The 15,000-nt window shown below is 43.8% G+C and overlaps 1 protein-coding gene across 4 annotated transcripts in view; it reads right to left on the bottom strand.

Annotated features, from left to right (window-relative positions):
* Positions 1 to 15,000, bottom strand: part of anks1b (ankyrin repeat and sterile alpha motif domain containing 1B) — a 296,270-nt gene that overhangs the window by 187,945 nt on the left and 93,325 nt on the right. For all 4 annotated transcript variants that reach the window (XM_079494548.1, XM_079494547.1, XM_079494546.1 and 1 more), the window contains exons 4-5: positions 6,956 to 7,108; positions 5,007 to 5,153 (exon numbers count right to left, since the gene is read on the bottom strand). In XM_079494548.1, the coding sequence (XP_079350674.1) occupies positions 5,007 to 5,153; positions 6,956 to 7,108 (300 nt within the window). The remainder of the gene's footprint in view (positions 1 to 5,006; positions 5,154 to 6,955; positions 7,109 to 15,000) is intronic.

Below are 15,000 nucleotides of genomic sequence, written 5' to 3' on the forward strand. Positions count from 1 at the left end.
TATAGTGACATGTGTTCAAGATGGATCTGTCCTCAAATCATCCAATTGACATTCAAGGCGTAAGAATAAATGGTACCCTTTTCATATTGGCCTATTATAGCGCCACCAGGAGGCCACAACCTGACCTGCCCTGGTGGAGACCTGTGCCCACACTTTCAAAATTAAAAAAGGTCAATAATAGCAGATGCACAAGCTCACAGTTGTCGTGGGCAGAAACCTCTAATCTCCATATGTGACCAGATTTGACTGAGAGCCTGCCATCGCGCAAATTATTATTATTATTTTTTTTAAATGTGTTTATAGCACAGGCAGACTCTTCACATACTAGAGCATGTCTGCAATAAGTGTCAGAGCTGAAATCGACATGTAAATATGAAATAAACGCTTAAACATGTAGCTATGGTGTAATGTTAGAGACCACAGCAGTGAACCTTTCAAGCCTGTTTTCTCAACTCGCTGTTTTCTGCAAGACATTACTCTATAAGCCATATCTCCAAAACTGGTGGGTTAAACTGAACAACCAATAATATGTCAATTTGAAGCTATGATTCCCTGCTTTCATATGACATGAAAAAACGAAAATTCAAAAACATCCAATGGCAGTCCCTCAGTCAAATTTAGTCACATATTTCAACTTTTTGTGTTTTTATTTTCTGTAAATCAACGCGCTACATGATCATACTACAGCGTCACACAAAAGCGCACCGCGTTTGGAGCTTTGAACGCGTTCAGGGACAACACTGCTTGCAGGATAGGGTGAGCTAACCTGACTCCGCTCCCATCTGGGAACTCTCAGGCAGACTTGATGCCCGGCCACAAAACGGCCTGGCCAATCAGCAGCAGCTAGAGGCGTGAGCACCTTCCCTCCGAAAATGCACAAAGTGCGGTATAGACTCCCCTTCTTGCCAACCGCCATCAGACTATACAACTCATAGGAACTTTCTCCCCAAATGCTCATGGTCCTGACGGAGTCTGTGGTCTTGTTGTGATTATGTCCATGTGTGTCTGATGTGTTACTGTCTGTCTGTTTGATTACTGTTTATTTGTTACATTATGCTGCTGTAACATATTAATTTCCCTGCAGGGATAATAAAGTACATCTCATCTCATAATCACAGAAATAGAAGTGATCTTATGAGGGCAGGAGGAGCCGGGTGGACCATGGCATTCTCAAGGGGCCACTCTACTCTACTCTATCTCCTGAGTGAGCCACAGATGTTTGAGAGCTATGATCCATGATATCCATTATTAATATTGACTTTGTGGTGAAAGAGGCATACATGGATAGCTGTTATGAGACGTGATAGGCATTGCATTTAGTTTCATAAATTATTGTGAAAATAAATAGTGAAAATTCCCGATCTACAGGCTCACAACGTCCGTCCGTCCGTCCGTCCGTCCGTCCGTCTGTTACGTCCCTGGATGCCTCCCTGAACGACGAACCTCTGCCCCAAATTTTCCACACCGGCCTGTTATAGCGCCACCATGAGGCCGATTTTGGCCAAGCACATTTCTGTAGATTACTCGTACACATTTTATCCATACATCATGCAATTCAGTACACTATCTCCATAGTCATGTGATCAACACGGATATGCACCATTTCCCATATTCCATCCTGATTGGCTAAGATTGGCTTCCAAAGCTTGCATGATTGGTCCATTTTGAACAAAATGCCACAAATCACAAACAGTGTGCAATTTCCGTGAAATTTTACATGTACATTTCCACTAGGCGAGGACGACATGCCACTTTTTTCCAAATCAGACTGTTTTACCTACAGTATAACTGCATCGATCTGTGTACAACTTCGTATGCACACTCCCTAGAGGCCATGACAAAACATTTTCCCTGCATTTTCCACATCTGACAGTTATAGCGTGACCATGAGGCCGATTTCTGCAAAACACATTTGTTTATATTAGTCGCACAGATTTTATCCAGATCTCACACAAATCGGTACACATGATCTCTGTAGTCATGTGATCACGACGAGTCTGTTGGATTTCTCAGATTCTATTCTTTCAAATCAGCCTCATGGTGGCGCTATAACAGGCCAAGTCACATCTTTACATGCACTGATGTGCACAAAACATGGTGTGCATACTCCCTAAAGCCCAAGGAAAAACATCTGGCCCATTTACGTGCAACACTTTTTATATTAGTCCTTCAGATTGTATCCCAATATCAATCCTGGAGGAGAGACCTGTGCCCAAAGGGGCACTTCTTCTAGTTTGACTTTGAAGTACTGGGTGTGAGTCAGTCCTTTGTCCAGAGGCCAGTCAATGAAAAACACTTCCATCATAGAGGAAGGGAAAGTTAATGTGAATAAGAGAGGAGTGCTTCCTGTTAACAGCCTTTTAACGGCTAACAGCATTTACTTTCAACAGCAAGCAGTCAGTCAGTCAGTCAGTCAGTCAGTCAGTCAGTCAGTCAGTCAGTCAGTCAGTCAGTCATGGCCGCAGCCAGCAATGACACTATGAGGTCACGACCTCATTATGTCATATTCAGACAAAGACGTAGAATCTCTGACATTCATGCGGATGATGTCATGTTGATTATTTAAATATTGCCCAAATACGGACGGTGGACTTGCGCCTTTATGAACACACACAACATTTTGAACGATATATTAACAAAAAACACACACAAAGTTATTAACATATTGTTATTTGTTTCATTATCAGCGGCTGCCATATATTCATAAAGTTATTTTCTCTCTCTTTTAATTTGGCACTGAGCCTTTCGATTGGAAGTACTCTGTAGATTTCTCTATACCACTGAGTCACTGAAGGAGGTTTTTCGTGAATCCAATTAAACAAAATGCATTTTCTAGCTACACAGAGAAGCTTATTAAGGGATCTATCTACTGTGATTTATGAAGGAAGTGATTCATTGGATTAGAGAGCCCCAGCTGTACTCTTGCAATTTGCCTTCTGATGTGCCCATGTGTGTTGTGTATGTATATATTTGTATATATACATGTTTTCCCCTAATGAATAACTGACTGTATTGTGTATGTGCTGCTCGCCATTTTCTTTTTTGTTTGTTTTGTTTTGTTTGTGCTTTTTGTTTTTCTTGTCTCTGTTTTATTGTATTGTGCTTTTAATTTATACCTTTCTAGTTTGTCTCACTTTATCTGTATACATTTGATTCATCTTTATGTGAAAACATAAAAATTCAATAAAAATGTTCTTTAAAAAAAAAAGAAAAAAAAGAATAGGGATTGTGAGGTTGAAGTGGTTAACGTTGTTGACCCATTCAGGACGGGAACAACTTTTGGTGTTTTAAGCATTATGTTATACTTTAGTCCTTGACATGTCCTTGACATGAAACGGTTTGAAATGAAAACCACTGCTATAGAAACAGGTTTTTCAGAAAACTGTCGTGTTTTAGAAGACATTTTGTAGGATCTGGTCTCAGTCCTAATGGGTTAATGCAAGATGCAAGTACAAAAGAGTACAAAAGGCTTTTGTTTCCTCAACATTGTAGCATCAATAACAGCAAAAAGAAAGAGAAAATGATGAATAAACAGCCGTAGGTAGAATCAATGTTTGGTACAAGCTCTGTCTAGACCCAAGCCGTCATATCTATTGACTACAGCTGCAGGGGACCTATTATTCCTCTGTGTTTAATGTAGTGTAAATTGGTATTGTATTATTTTTCTCGCTTTTTGTGCCCTGCAATTTCCTTTTCATAGGCTTTGCTGTCCAGAAATGCAGTAAATAAGCTTCAAATTATAATCACGTTTTTTATAAATTGAACCCCCTTGGACCTCACACAGCCTTGGCTATGGCCTTCACAGCAGCAATGATTGTATTGATTTATGAATGAATTATGACAATAATATATATGCCTACACAAGACTACAGGGGACTAAATCTTATGCTGTGAAGTGTAAACAACAGCATGACTAACATGATGACTCATGATTACATCGTTATAGTAATGACTGTTGAAGCTTTAACGAGGAATCAAGCGAGTGCATTTGAGGGCGCTCCCATTGGTCCATCACCCTGATAAAAAGCACCTGGACTACATTTGCACCCACCACTACTACTGACGACCATAAGGACGAGTTTGGTGGCGACTTTAGTGATGACCTAGTCATGATTGGCTGCTTCCTAGCAGTGTAGTGGACAAGAAATCCAGTATAAGTCATGTTACACTTGGTTGCATGCTGAAAATAAAAGCTCACAACGCGTCGACACGTTGTGTGAGCATTACGACTGCATCAAGACCCGCAAAAATGCATTTTAAATCGACAAAAAACAACTGTAGATTTAGTCGACTAAAATCACATGACATTTAGTCGACTAAAACTAGACAAACTAAACACTAAAGCATTCCAGGTCACTAAAATGTGACTAAAACTAAATGAAAACTATTTCAAAATCAACACTGCTTCTTAGTGACCTATGATTGGACGTGGAACACTTCAGCACTAACTCTGCCTCCCATAACCTCTCCTTGAATAAATAAAGTAAAAATCACCTACTGCATTGATTCAATGTAAAACATGATACACACGTACCCCCCCCCCCCCCCCCCCCCCCCCCCCCACACACACACACACACACACACACACACACACACACACGCACACTTCACACCGTCTCAGTTACTGTTGAAAACATCCATCCGAATGAAATGCTTTGTTACAACTCGAGGCTTTAGCCAAAGGTGTGTTGTTCATTACACAGGCAAGAACAGAGCCTTTTACATCTTTCAAAGAAGACTCAGAGGCTGAAGCCACTGGGAGAACAGTAACCGGCTGTTCAGCGACAAACCAAACACTGCTTTACACATTCCTCATGTTATTATAATTTTCAACCAAACTATAGAACAAAATTACAGTAGGCCTACAGTACAATGTTTTTTTATTTTTTTATGGCACGACTCTGAATGATGCTATAGCTGCAAGAGGCTGTGTGTGTGAGTGTGTTTGTGTGTCTGCAGGGAGAGTGCGTGCATGTGTGCGCGCGCTCACATGACGGGCGTCTTACCAGACAGTTGACGTCCATGCCGGCGTCCAGTAGCGTCTGTACAGTGGCGTGGTGTCCATTGCGTGCCGCCAGGTGCAGCGGGGTGTGTCGCCGCGTGTGGCTGGTGGTCATGAGGTTGGGGTGGGCGCTCACCAGCATGCGGACCACCTGCAGGAGAAAGAGAGCGGCGAGAGAGGAAATGAATGGTAAATGGTGCATTTATATAGCGCTTTAAATAGATTATGCATTACATTCACCCGTTCACACACAGTCATACACCGATGGACGGTGGAGGAAACCATGCAACAACAACCTGCACATCGGGAGCAAGTAGGGGTTGTGTGTTGTGGGTTGCTCATCGAACTGGGAACCTCACGGTTCCCATCCAGCTGCTCTACTGGCCACACTCTCTCTCTCTGTGTGTGTGTGTGTGTGTGTGTGTGTGTGTGTGTGTGTGTGTGTGTGTGTGTGTGTGTGTGTGTGTGTGTGTGTGTGTGTGTGTGTGTGTGTGTGTGTGTGTGTGTGTGTGTGTGTGTGTGTGTGTGTGTACTGCCTCCCCCAAGGATATGTGTGTGTGTGTGTGTACTGCCTCCCCCAAGGATATGTGTATGTGTGTGTGTGCGTTTGTGTATTCCAAACATTCACAACCGGCCCACCCACAGTGATGTTTTCCTCCATAGGAATTGCCTCTCGTTATTAGTATTATTATGAGAGCGAGAGAGAGAGAGAGAGAGAGAGAGAGAGAGAGAGAGAGAGAGAGACTGTGCATGAATTATTCATTCAAATTCAGACTTCTACTGAATGCAACTGGTTTGTTTTTGCATTCTTGTGAGGGTGGTGCTCAGTCTTGGAATATAGTCTCTGTAGCTGGGTGCAGATTCTTGAATGAAAAATCAGACCAGTCTGAAGCGAGTGGTGCAACAGCACCCCCTATTGGTATAGTATAGTTTCTTATGAACTTCTTTACTTTTAATGACCACACAGCAGCAGTCTACCTATAGAGAAAAGAGCATGCATTCCTCACCATGTGATTTCCAAATGTGTGCCTGCATGTTTTATTTATATATTTGACCTTGTTTATTCATGCAGGTGAGTCCCATTGAGAGATACAACATCGTTCTCTCTTATTATTATGAGAGAGCCCTGTTCAAATGTACACCTCTCCATGTGTTTCCTTATGTATGTTAGCACACTGGTTCTCAACGTGCCGTGAGGATTTTGCTTATTATTATTAATATTTTAAAGGTATATTCAGTGATTTCACTTAATTCAAATATCACTTATTTTTTCTTATATGTTGGATAATCCTCCCTACTATAAAGTGTGCTGACCATATAAGGAGTTCCTCCCTGTCCCCAGTGAGCCCCTGGGGTCAAAAAAACCCTAGTTTCGGTTTGGGCTTTGGGTGGCAAAACCTTCATCCAATCAGGATGAGAGGGGCCTTCCTCCAATCATGATCGAGTGGGGCGGGCATTGGTGCACGTGCTGTTGGTCTGTTGTACTTCCCCCACTGTAGAGCGTGTGCATGTGCACATCTTGTTACCGGGTGGACCAGGTTTTTTTCCAAATCACCCAAATCACTGAATGCTCCTTTAATGAAAATGTAACATTTATATTTAAAAGAAAATACCTTGAAAAGGGGTGTTTTCATTGTGATACCAATAAATCGAAGCTTAAAGTAAACCATGTCCATTTAACATACAATTGATTGATTGACCCTACCATGCTCTGAGAATATACAGAATGCATGTGGCCAAACCCATCTGACCGTATATCAATATTCTGATGTTATATAACCTGCGGGACGCATTACACGAAGGTGGGGGCCGCATGTGGCTCCCGGGCCGCCGGTCGCCCATGTATGCTTATGATGATGCTGTCCATAAGCGGATGTGTGTGTGTGTGTGTGTGTGTGTGTGTGTGTGTGTGTGTGTGTGTGTGTGTGTGTGTGTGTGAAACACTCTGCTGACCTGCAGGCGTCCGTACAGTGCAGCCAGGTCCAGCGGGGTCTCCTGGCGGCTGTTCCTCATGGTGGGGTCGGTCAGCTCCTGCAGCAGCACCGACACCACGTCAGAGTGTCCGTACTGCGCCGCGCAGTGCAGCGCCGTCTCCCTCTCGTGGTTCTGTAGGTGGGAAACACACCGTTATCATAGAGCACCGAAGTCTGACGTCAATGTCGCTAGAGGGCGCGCAAAGTCCACGGGTTCGTGTACTTTTTTATTTGTATTATAATGCCCATAGGGGCATCTTTTAGATCGAACTGTGTTTGAAAAATAAACAAATCATCCCGGCCGTTTCACTCATATGGATATGAAGAATCAACTGACTGAGAGAAAACGCTAATGTTACTGCGGCTGAAATAGTTACATTTTCGCTAGAAACAGACTCTCACATACTGTATGTGAGACTGACTGATACAGAGACACCTTGCCGACAATATCGCCGAGACAGTTTGTTTATTTTTGGACCACAATGCTTATATGAGACAATTTTAAGAGGACCCAATGTTATTCTCCATGGAGTAAATCTTGTGCGAACCCCATGGAACCCTGAGGGGATGAGCAAGTGACTTCGGCACTCTATAGCACCGACACCATGTCCGAGCTGTCTCCCTCTGGTGGTTCTGTAGGGGTATAGCAGGTGGGAAACAAACCATTATCCTTCCAATGATCCATTAAATCAGTGGTTTTCAATCTTTTTCATATCAAGACCCTTTATGTATTCTGCATTTGAGCCACGGACCACCATTTGGTGAGTTTTCTTAGTTGTCGTTGGATAAGATTCTGTAGACAATTCCATGCTGTATATATCAATACAATAGGTATTGGTATTGGTACAATTGGTACCATAGGAGATAAAAGGCAAACGTTGACTAAAAAAAACAATACAATTCTTCTACATTCTCTAATTGTGTAGACTACTTGTAAATTGTAAGTAATGCAGATGTTTAACAATAATTTAACTCTTGAGAGTTAACGATCTATAAGGGTCCATATGGTTACTAACATTTAGCTGGGGACCACCATGCAATTTGCATGCTTCGCCAAAACCTCAATTCTTGTCTTCTTATGACATGGAAAGTCACGGTCGATGATAGGTGTAAAAAATAAAAAAAATAAAAATAGAAGCGTATGTGCGGTTGTGTATTACTAGTATTAACCCATTTAGACCTGACACTAGATTCTACAAAATGCTCAAACTATTTCATGTCAAGGAGCCCCAGAATTATCTGTATTTGGCCGCCGACCCCCATCTGAAAATATGTTGTTCCCCCCCCTACAGAAGCAAATATTTGAGTTAAAAACGTTCGCTCTGAAATAATATATATTCAAAGACTTGCGCCACATTTTCACGGGTTTTTCAAAAATAGAAGATCTACAAGCTCATAGTGCTTGTAGATCTGCAATTGTTCAAAATGCTTAAAACACCAAAAGGGGTTCCCCCGTCCGGAATGGGCCAAATCCTACAGTATATCCAAAGCAGAGGAGAACATAAAGACTCATGTACTGTATCTAACACTTTGGTCTCTGGTTCATACATCATGATGATGGCAGGTCGTTTACATTCCATAACCGTGTCCACATTTGTGGGATCTTGTCAGGGGGAAATCTATTGCTTCCTGTCTGTGTGTAGCCAACATGGCCGCTAGGGTTTCTCCTCCATTTCCGACGCTCCCTCCCTGCTTCTCTCCCTCCTCCTCTCTCGTTTGTGCGTCCATTCATTGATTCAGAAGACGTGAGCAGGCCTGCGTCATCAATATGTCCATACCAGGATAAATGGGGCCATCCGTGCAAGACTTGTTCTTGACCGTGGCAACGTTTAGATTTAAAAAAATGTTTTTATGTTTTATTATTTTTTATTTTTTATTACGCATTATATCCTAATGTTCTTATTTTGACCATGAGACCCAATTATTCAATGTCAGTCTCCACATTTTTTTTAAAGGTTCTCAGGAAAAATAAAAATAAAAACTGATCCAAAACAAAACTATATGATATTTCTTAATCACTTCACCAAAAGTCTAGTGAACAGTCACCTATAGATCATGTTGTGAGAATGCCCCAACAGCCCTCTACCACCCCCTGCTGTTCCTCTGTGGTCAGTCGCACACGCACACGCGCACGCACACGCACACGCAGCCTGACCCACAAGAGGCGGTAATGGTATGGTCTTGCATTTATATATATTCAATGTACTCATTGTATGCTGCACGCACGCACGCACGCACGCACGCACGCACGCACGCACGCACGCACGCACGCACGCACGCCACACGCACGCACGCACGCACGCACGCACGCACGCACGCACGCACGCACGCACGCACGCACGCACGCACGCACGCACATAATTATACATTCTACATTACAGGCATTAAGCCGAGAGTCTTTATACAGTATGATCAACTTAAAATGATTGAACAACAAGGAAATCAATGTGCTGCTGCTCTGTGATACGGCAGTCGAACCAAGCAGGAAGCGCTATGTCTTGATGGACGAGTCGTGTCTGTTGTAGCTGGGTCATTAAGTTACAGGAACGTCTGTCTGTAAGCACTAAGCCACCCGACACATTTACTGTCCTGCTGATATACAGCAGAAAGTCACGATCATCCAGGAAATGGTTCCAAATGTCATTTAACCACATGAACTACACTGGGACAAGTAGGGGTCTGCGGTCAACAAAGTATATACTGTAGGCTACAGTACAGATTTAAGTAGTCTAAGTACAGACGAGCATTCAAATGATTCATTGTGGGGTGCATACGTTGGTTAGACATGCTAACAGTCCGACAGGCATTAGTCTGACAACACCGTGGCTCCCGGCATGCGTGGCCGGTTACAACTAACCCGTGGCCGGTTACAACTAACCTGTGGCTTCCTGTGAGGTTAGGTTTAGGGTTGGGTTTTGGGTGGGGTGTCGGACTCAGGACTGTAGGACTGTTAGTACGTCGGACCAAACACACACATGCAGATATATATTTAGAGATTGTACAGTACACAAGACTCGTATCCCATGTCTAAGGACCCTAGCTTGCACATCACCTTACCCCTTATGCCTTTTAGGCATGCTTTACTATTTTGAAAAACATTTAGAAAAACATTTCACGAGTGAGGGGAGGACAGGTAAGGAGATCAGCCGGAGAATCAGAGCGGCAGGGGCACTGATACTGATACGTATATTGCAGTCGCTGTACCGCACTGTTGTGACGAAAAGAGAGTTGAGCCAGAAGGAAAAGCTCTCTGTCTAGTACCGAGCAATCTTCGTTCCTACTCTCACCTATGGTCATGAAGTGTGTGTGGGTCATGACCGAAAGAATAAGGTTGCGAATACAAGCGTCCAAAATGAGTTTTCTCCAACGGGTGGCTGGCATCTAGAGATAGGGTGAGAAGTTCAGTCACACGAGAGAGAACAGTCGCGGCTTCTTCACTTGGAAAGGAGTCAGCTTAGGTGGTTCGGGCATCTGGTTAGGATGCCTCTCGAGCGTCTCCCTAGGGAGGTCCTTGATGCACCACTGGGAGGAGACCCCCGGGCAGACCAAGGATCAGATGGAAGGATCATATCTCCAAAATGGTCCAGGAACACCTCACGATCCCCCAGAATGAAGTTAATATGTTGGATCCGTCATTCTACAAATTTCTACTAAATCCTAACAGTTTTCAGAAAAAACGTATGTTGCTATTTGAGTGGTGCTCAATCTTTTCCATGTGCAGACCCCCACAATTATATGCATTTGGCCACCATCTGAAACGATTTGGTTCCAGGGATTCCCCCAGAAGCAAAGATCTGAGTTTTTTTTTTTAAAGTTCTGTGAAAGAATATATATTCAAAGATATATAATAAATAGCAGATCTACAAGCTCATATCACGGCACTCGGTGCCACGCTATGAGCTTGTAGATCTGCTATTTTTCAATAGCTAAAGGTTAAAATAATGGTTAAAGTAGTTAAAAGCTAAGTGCTTGAGTGCTTGAGGCAAAACCACTCTCAAGTTCATGAGCATTCTGCAGTGGCCACAGGCAGGCAGAGAGAGGCCTCTGTGGGGTCAGGGGCAGGCCTGCTGCTCCCTGGGGGAAAACAAGCGCCCCCAGTAATGACTGGAAAACAGGTGAGAGAGAACCATGATGGATAGCCATGCTGGGAAATACAATGCCCTACAGGGAGAAAGCGTGCGTGCGTGCGTGTGTTCACATGTTTGTGTACAGTAGGTCTATATGTGTGAGTGGGCTTACAGTCCGTGCATGTGTGTGTGTGTGTGTGTGTGCACAAAACACACACAATGACAATATAAACGCACACGCCGCATACACCATCAGGTGTTTGTGTGTATAACAACGACACAATATACATAGAGTGGAAACTCTCCTGTCAGGACAGGAGAGGAGAGGAGAGGAGAGGAGGACACAATCATTTCTACCACAGTCTCTCTCTCTCTCTCCCCCTATCTCTCTCTCTCTCTCTCTCTCTCTAATTGACTCCCTCTCCCCTCTCCGCAGTGAGAGATGGAAAGATATTGCATGTACAGCAGAGCTAGGAAAAACGAAAAAAACAGATCCCACACAAAACACACACGTGCGCACGCACACACACCCCCACACACACACACACATCACGTGTGTGTGTGTGTGTTTGCATCTGTTGTGCCCCCGTAGCGTAGAGTCGTAGACTGTACAGCACACCCCTCCATTCATGGACGGAATCGAATGTTCCGGAGTGGAACATTCCAAAGCCCAGCTGTGTGTGTGTGTGTGTGTGTGTGTGTGTGTGTGTCTGAACCCGTTGAGAAATGACAGAGTTACCGTGTGGGGGTCCCCGGGGGGTCCCCAGAACATCCAGACACCCAGGAACACGCCCAGGGGGGCGGCCCGGTCACGGCTAGCCTTCCCGTGTCCGATATGGTCAAGAAATGACCCTGTTGCAGCTTTCTGTGCTCGGACATACATACACACACACACATAGCTGCGTAATGGAGCGGAGGCACCGCTCAACAATGACATTAAATAGCCTGCTAATCTGTCGTGGCAGGGGGCTCAGAACAGAACAATAATAAATAATAATAATCTGTCGTGGCAGGAGGCTCAGAACAGAACAATGGAAAAGAGATTTAATAAACACAAACAGTGCTCGTCGTCTAGGGCACACGCACACACACACACAGAGAGACACAGACGTGCACGTACACTCTGATGTGTATGGTCTTCTCTCCATGGTGCATTATTATATTCCTGCTCTGTGCCATGCGTGCGCGCGCCCACACACCCACCGGCATGCGCACATGCAAGTGCGCACACGCAAGTGCACACACACACGCACACACACATCACGCAGTGATAAGTGTGGTGATGGACACCGCTGTAATAGCTCTGGTCCATCTGGAGCCTTTTAACAGACAATGCACCCCCGTCATTGCAACACAACATGATGCTCGCACGGCCAAAGAGAGAGAGAGAGAGCGAGAGAGAGAGAGAGAGAGAGAGAGACTCAAGCACAGGAGAGAGTCAACGAGACTGACACAGAGGACTGGAGAGGAGAGGAGATGAGGGGAGAGGAGATGAGGGGAGAGAGGAGAGGAGGAGGGGAGAGGGGAGAGGAGAGGATATGAGGGGAGAGGAGATGAGGGGAGAGGAGAGGAGGGGTGGAGAGGAGAGGATATAGGGGAGAGGAGATGAGGGGAGAGGAGAGCATATGAGGGGAGAGGAGATGAGGGGAGAGGAGAGGAGGGGTGGAGAGGGGAGAGGAGAGGATATGAGGGGAGAGGAGAGGAGAGGAGGGGAGAGGAGAGGAGGGGTGGAGAGGGGAGAGGAGAGATAGAATCCGTCCTCCTCTGCGTCCTCAAAGAAGGTGATATATTTCCATTACCCAGCTTGCTGTGACAGCTTCCTGATAGCATTCAGCGCTCTGTCTATTGTTGCTGATTGAGCTTCCAGCTAACTAATGCTACATCAATAGACATAGGCAGTAAATTCAGTGTTGGAAAAAGCACTCAAGTAAAAGTATAAATACTGCAATATAGAAATACGCCGTTACAAGTAAAAGTCTGGAATTCAAAATGTACTTGAGTAAAATTACAAAAGTAGGCCTATTGAAGTATTGGTATCAAAATGTACTTAAAGTACCAAAAGTTAAAGTATAGCCTAGCTCGTTATGCAGAACGTCTCATTTCAAGCTTTCACATGTATGAAAAACATAAAAAATAGTAGATCAAGGTGTGAATAATTATCTTGTTAGACAAAGCACAGATACATAAGTGTAAAGTGACATGATTCAAGCATGTGCACTTTGGAGTGTATTATTACAATTTAGGCATTTAGCAGACGCTCTTAATCCAGAGCGATTTACAGTAAGCAAGAACAACACATGGTAATACATCAAATACATAAACAAGAATCATAAGCAAGCTAAGAGCATATAACATCCGTCTAACAGTAGAGTATACACTATAGAGAGCTATGTCTACATAAAATCTAAATTACATATGCCTGTAAGGTCGTTGTGGCTAATGTAAGTGCTACAGGCTAAGATGGAGTCTGAAGGGGTGCGTTTTGTTATTAACCCATTAAAATAGCATTCTATGCATGCACGCGCAGATAAAAAGGTATAAAGTACATTCATTGATTGATCTTTAGACGCAGTTTTCTCTGAAACTACGGCGCTGTCCGTGGTGATGAATCAGATCGGCCAGGTTCAGGTCTCATTTCTGATTTTGTGGTGCATCGCGATTACAATATTAACATTTCTGGCGAGAGATGAGACATCGCGTTAGCTCGTCAGCATTAAAGATAGCGAAAAAAACTGAAGCGTGTCATGTCAAGATGAGACATCGCGAAGCGAGAGATGAGACATCGCGTTAGCTCGTCAGCATTTAAGATAGCGGAAAAAACGGAAGCGTGTCATGTTAAGATCTGCCTGTATCCGGCCAGCACCAAATCGCTACTACTTCCGGCCACACGGTGGCAGTCAAATTGTTAAGACCTGAGGCTGATTCTACAAATGCCTTCCAAATCTGTAGTTCTCACCATTTTCCGTAATTCAAAATAATTCAACGCTTTCGAGATTGAGAAAAAATAAATAAATACATAAAATAGCCAACTCTAATCTCTAAAATGACACAGATGCTTTCCCAGATTGAATGGGTTAAACATCTCTCCTGGTGCATTATCTTTGTTCCCGCTCGGAAGCCATGCACACACACTCTCTCTCTCTCTCTCTCTCTGCTATCCAAGTTAATCGGAATTGAGCTAAACAAACAGTGACAGCCTTATCAGGCGCACCGGTGTTTCAATGAAACTAGAGTGAGTGAGTGACGCCTGCATGGTATGTTGTTGCTTGAACACGTGCCGCGGGCTGACATAGCAAACATGACCTACGCTTTACATTACATTACAGCATAATACTCATAACTTTGGCTTAAGCTTGCAACCATACATGCAGGGACATCGACTGGATCAACAACGTGGCAATTGAAAAAGAGAAATACGTATACAGTAGCCTATAAACATAGTGTATCTGTAGCTGCAGCAACTACAAACGTCAGATGCATCTTTGCATCTTCATGTCGCTGTGCTTCCATTGACAATGAATGGTAGACAGTAGCTTTGCATCTTCATGTCGCTGTGCTTCAATTGGCAATGCCAATGAATGGTAGACTTTAGCTTTGCGGGGTGCATACTTAGTTTAGACTAGTCATTGGTTAGACATGGGTTAAGGTTAGGTTTAGGTGTTGCTGCCCCGTGGGAGGTTAGGGTTAGGGTGAGGGTTTGAGATAGGTTGTAGGTGTAGGACTAATGACTAGTCTCAACCAAGAACTGTCTAAACTAAAAACCACTCAGTTATCTTATTGTTTATTGTATCAATGTTATCCACCACACGTCCTACATTACATAATACTGACATTGACATCTCTCTCTCAGCTTAAAAATACCCACGCAGCATTGTTGTATGTTTTGACATATTATGGAGATGAGACGTCTATCGTCTGATAGGATCATAGAAGCACGGAGCAACATGTCCGGACCGCT

The sequence above is a fragment of the Electrona antarctica genome (assembly GCF_951216825.1).
Source record: "Electrona antarctica genome assembly, chromosome: 23".
Lineage (NCBI taxonomy): Eukaryota > Metazoa > Chordata > Actinopteri > Myctophiformes > Myctophidae > Electrona > Electrona antarctica.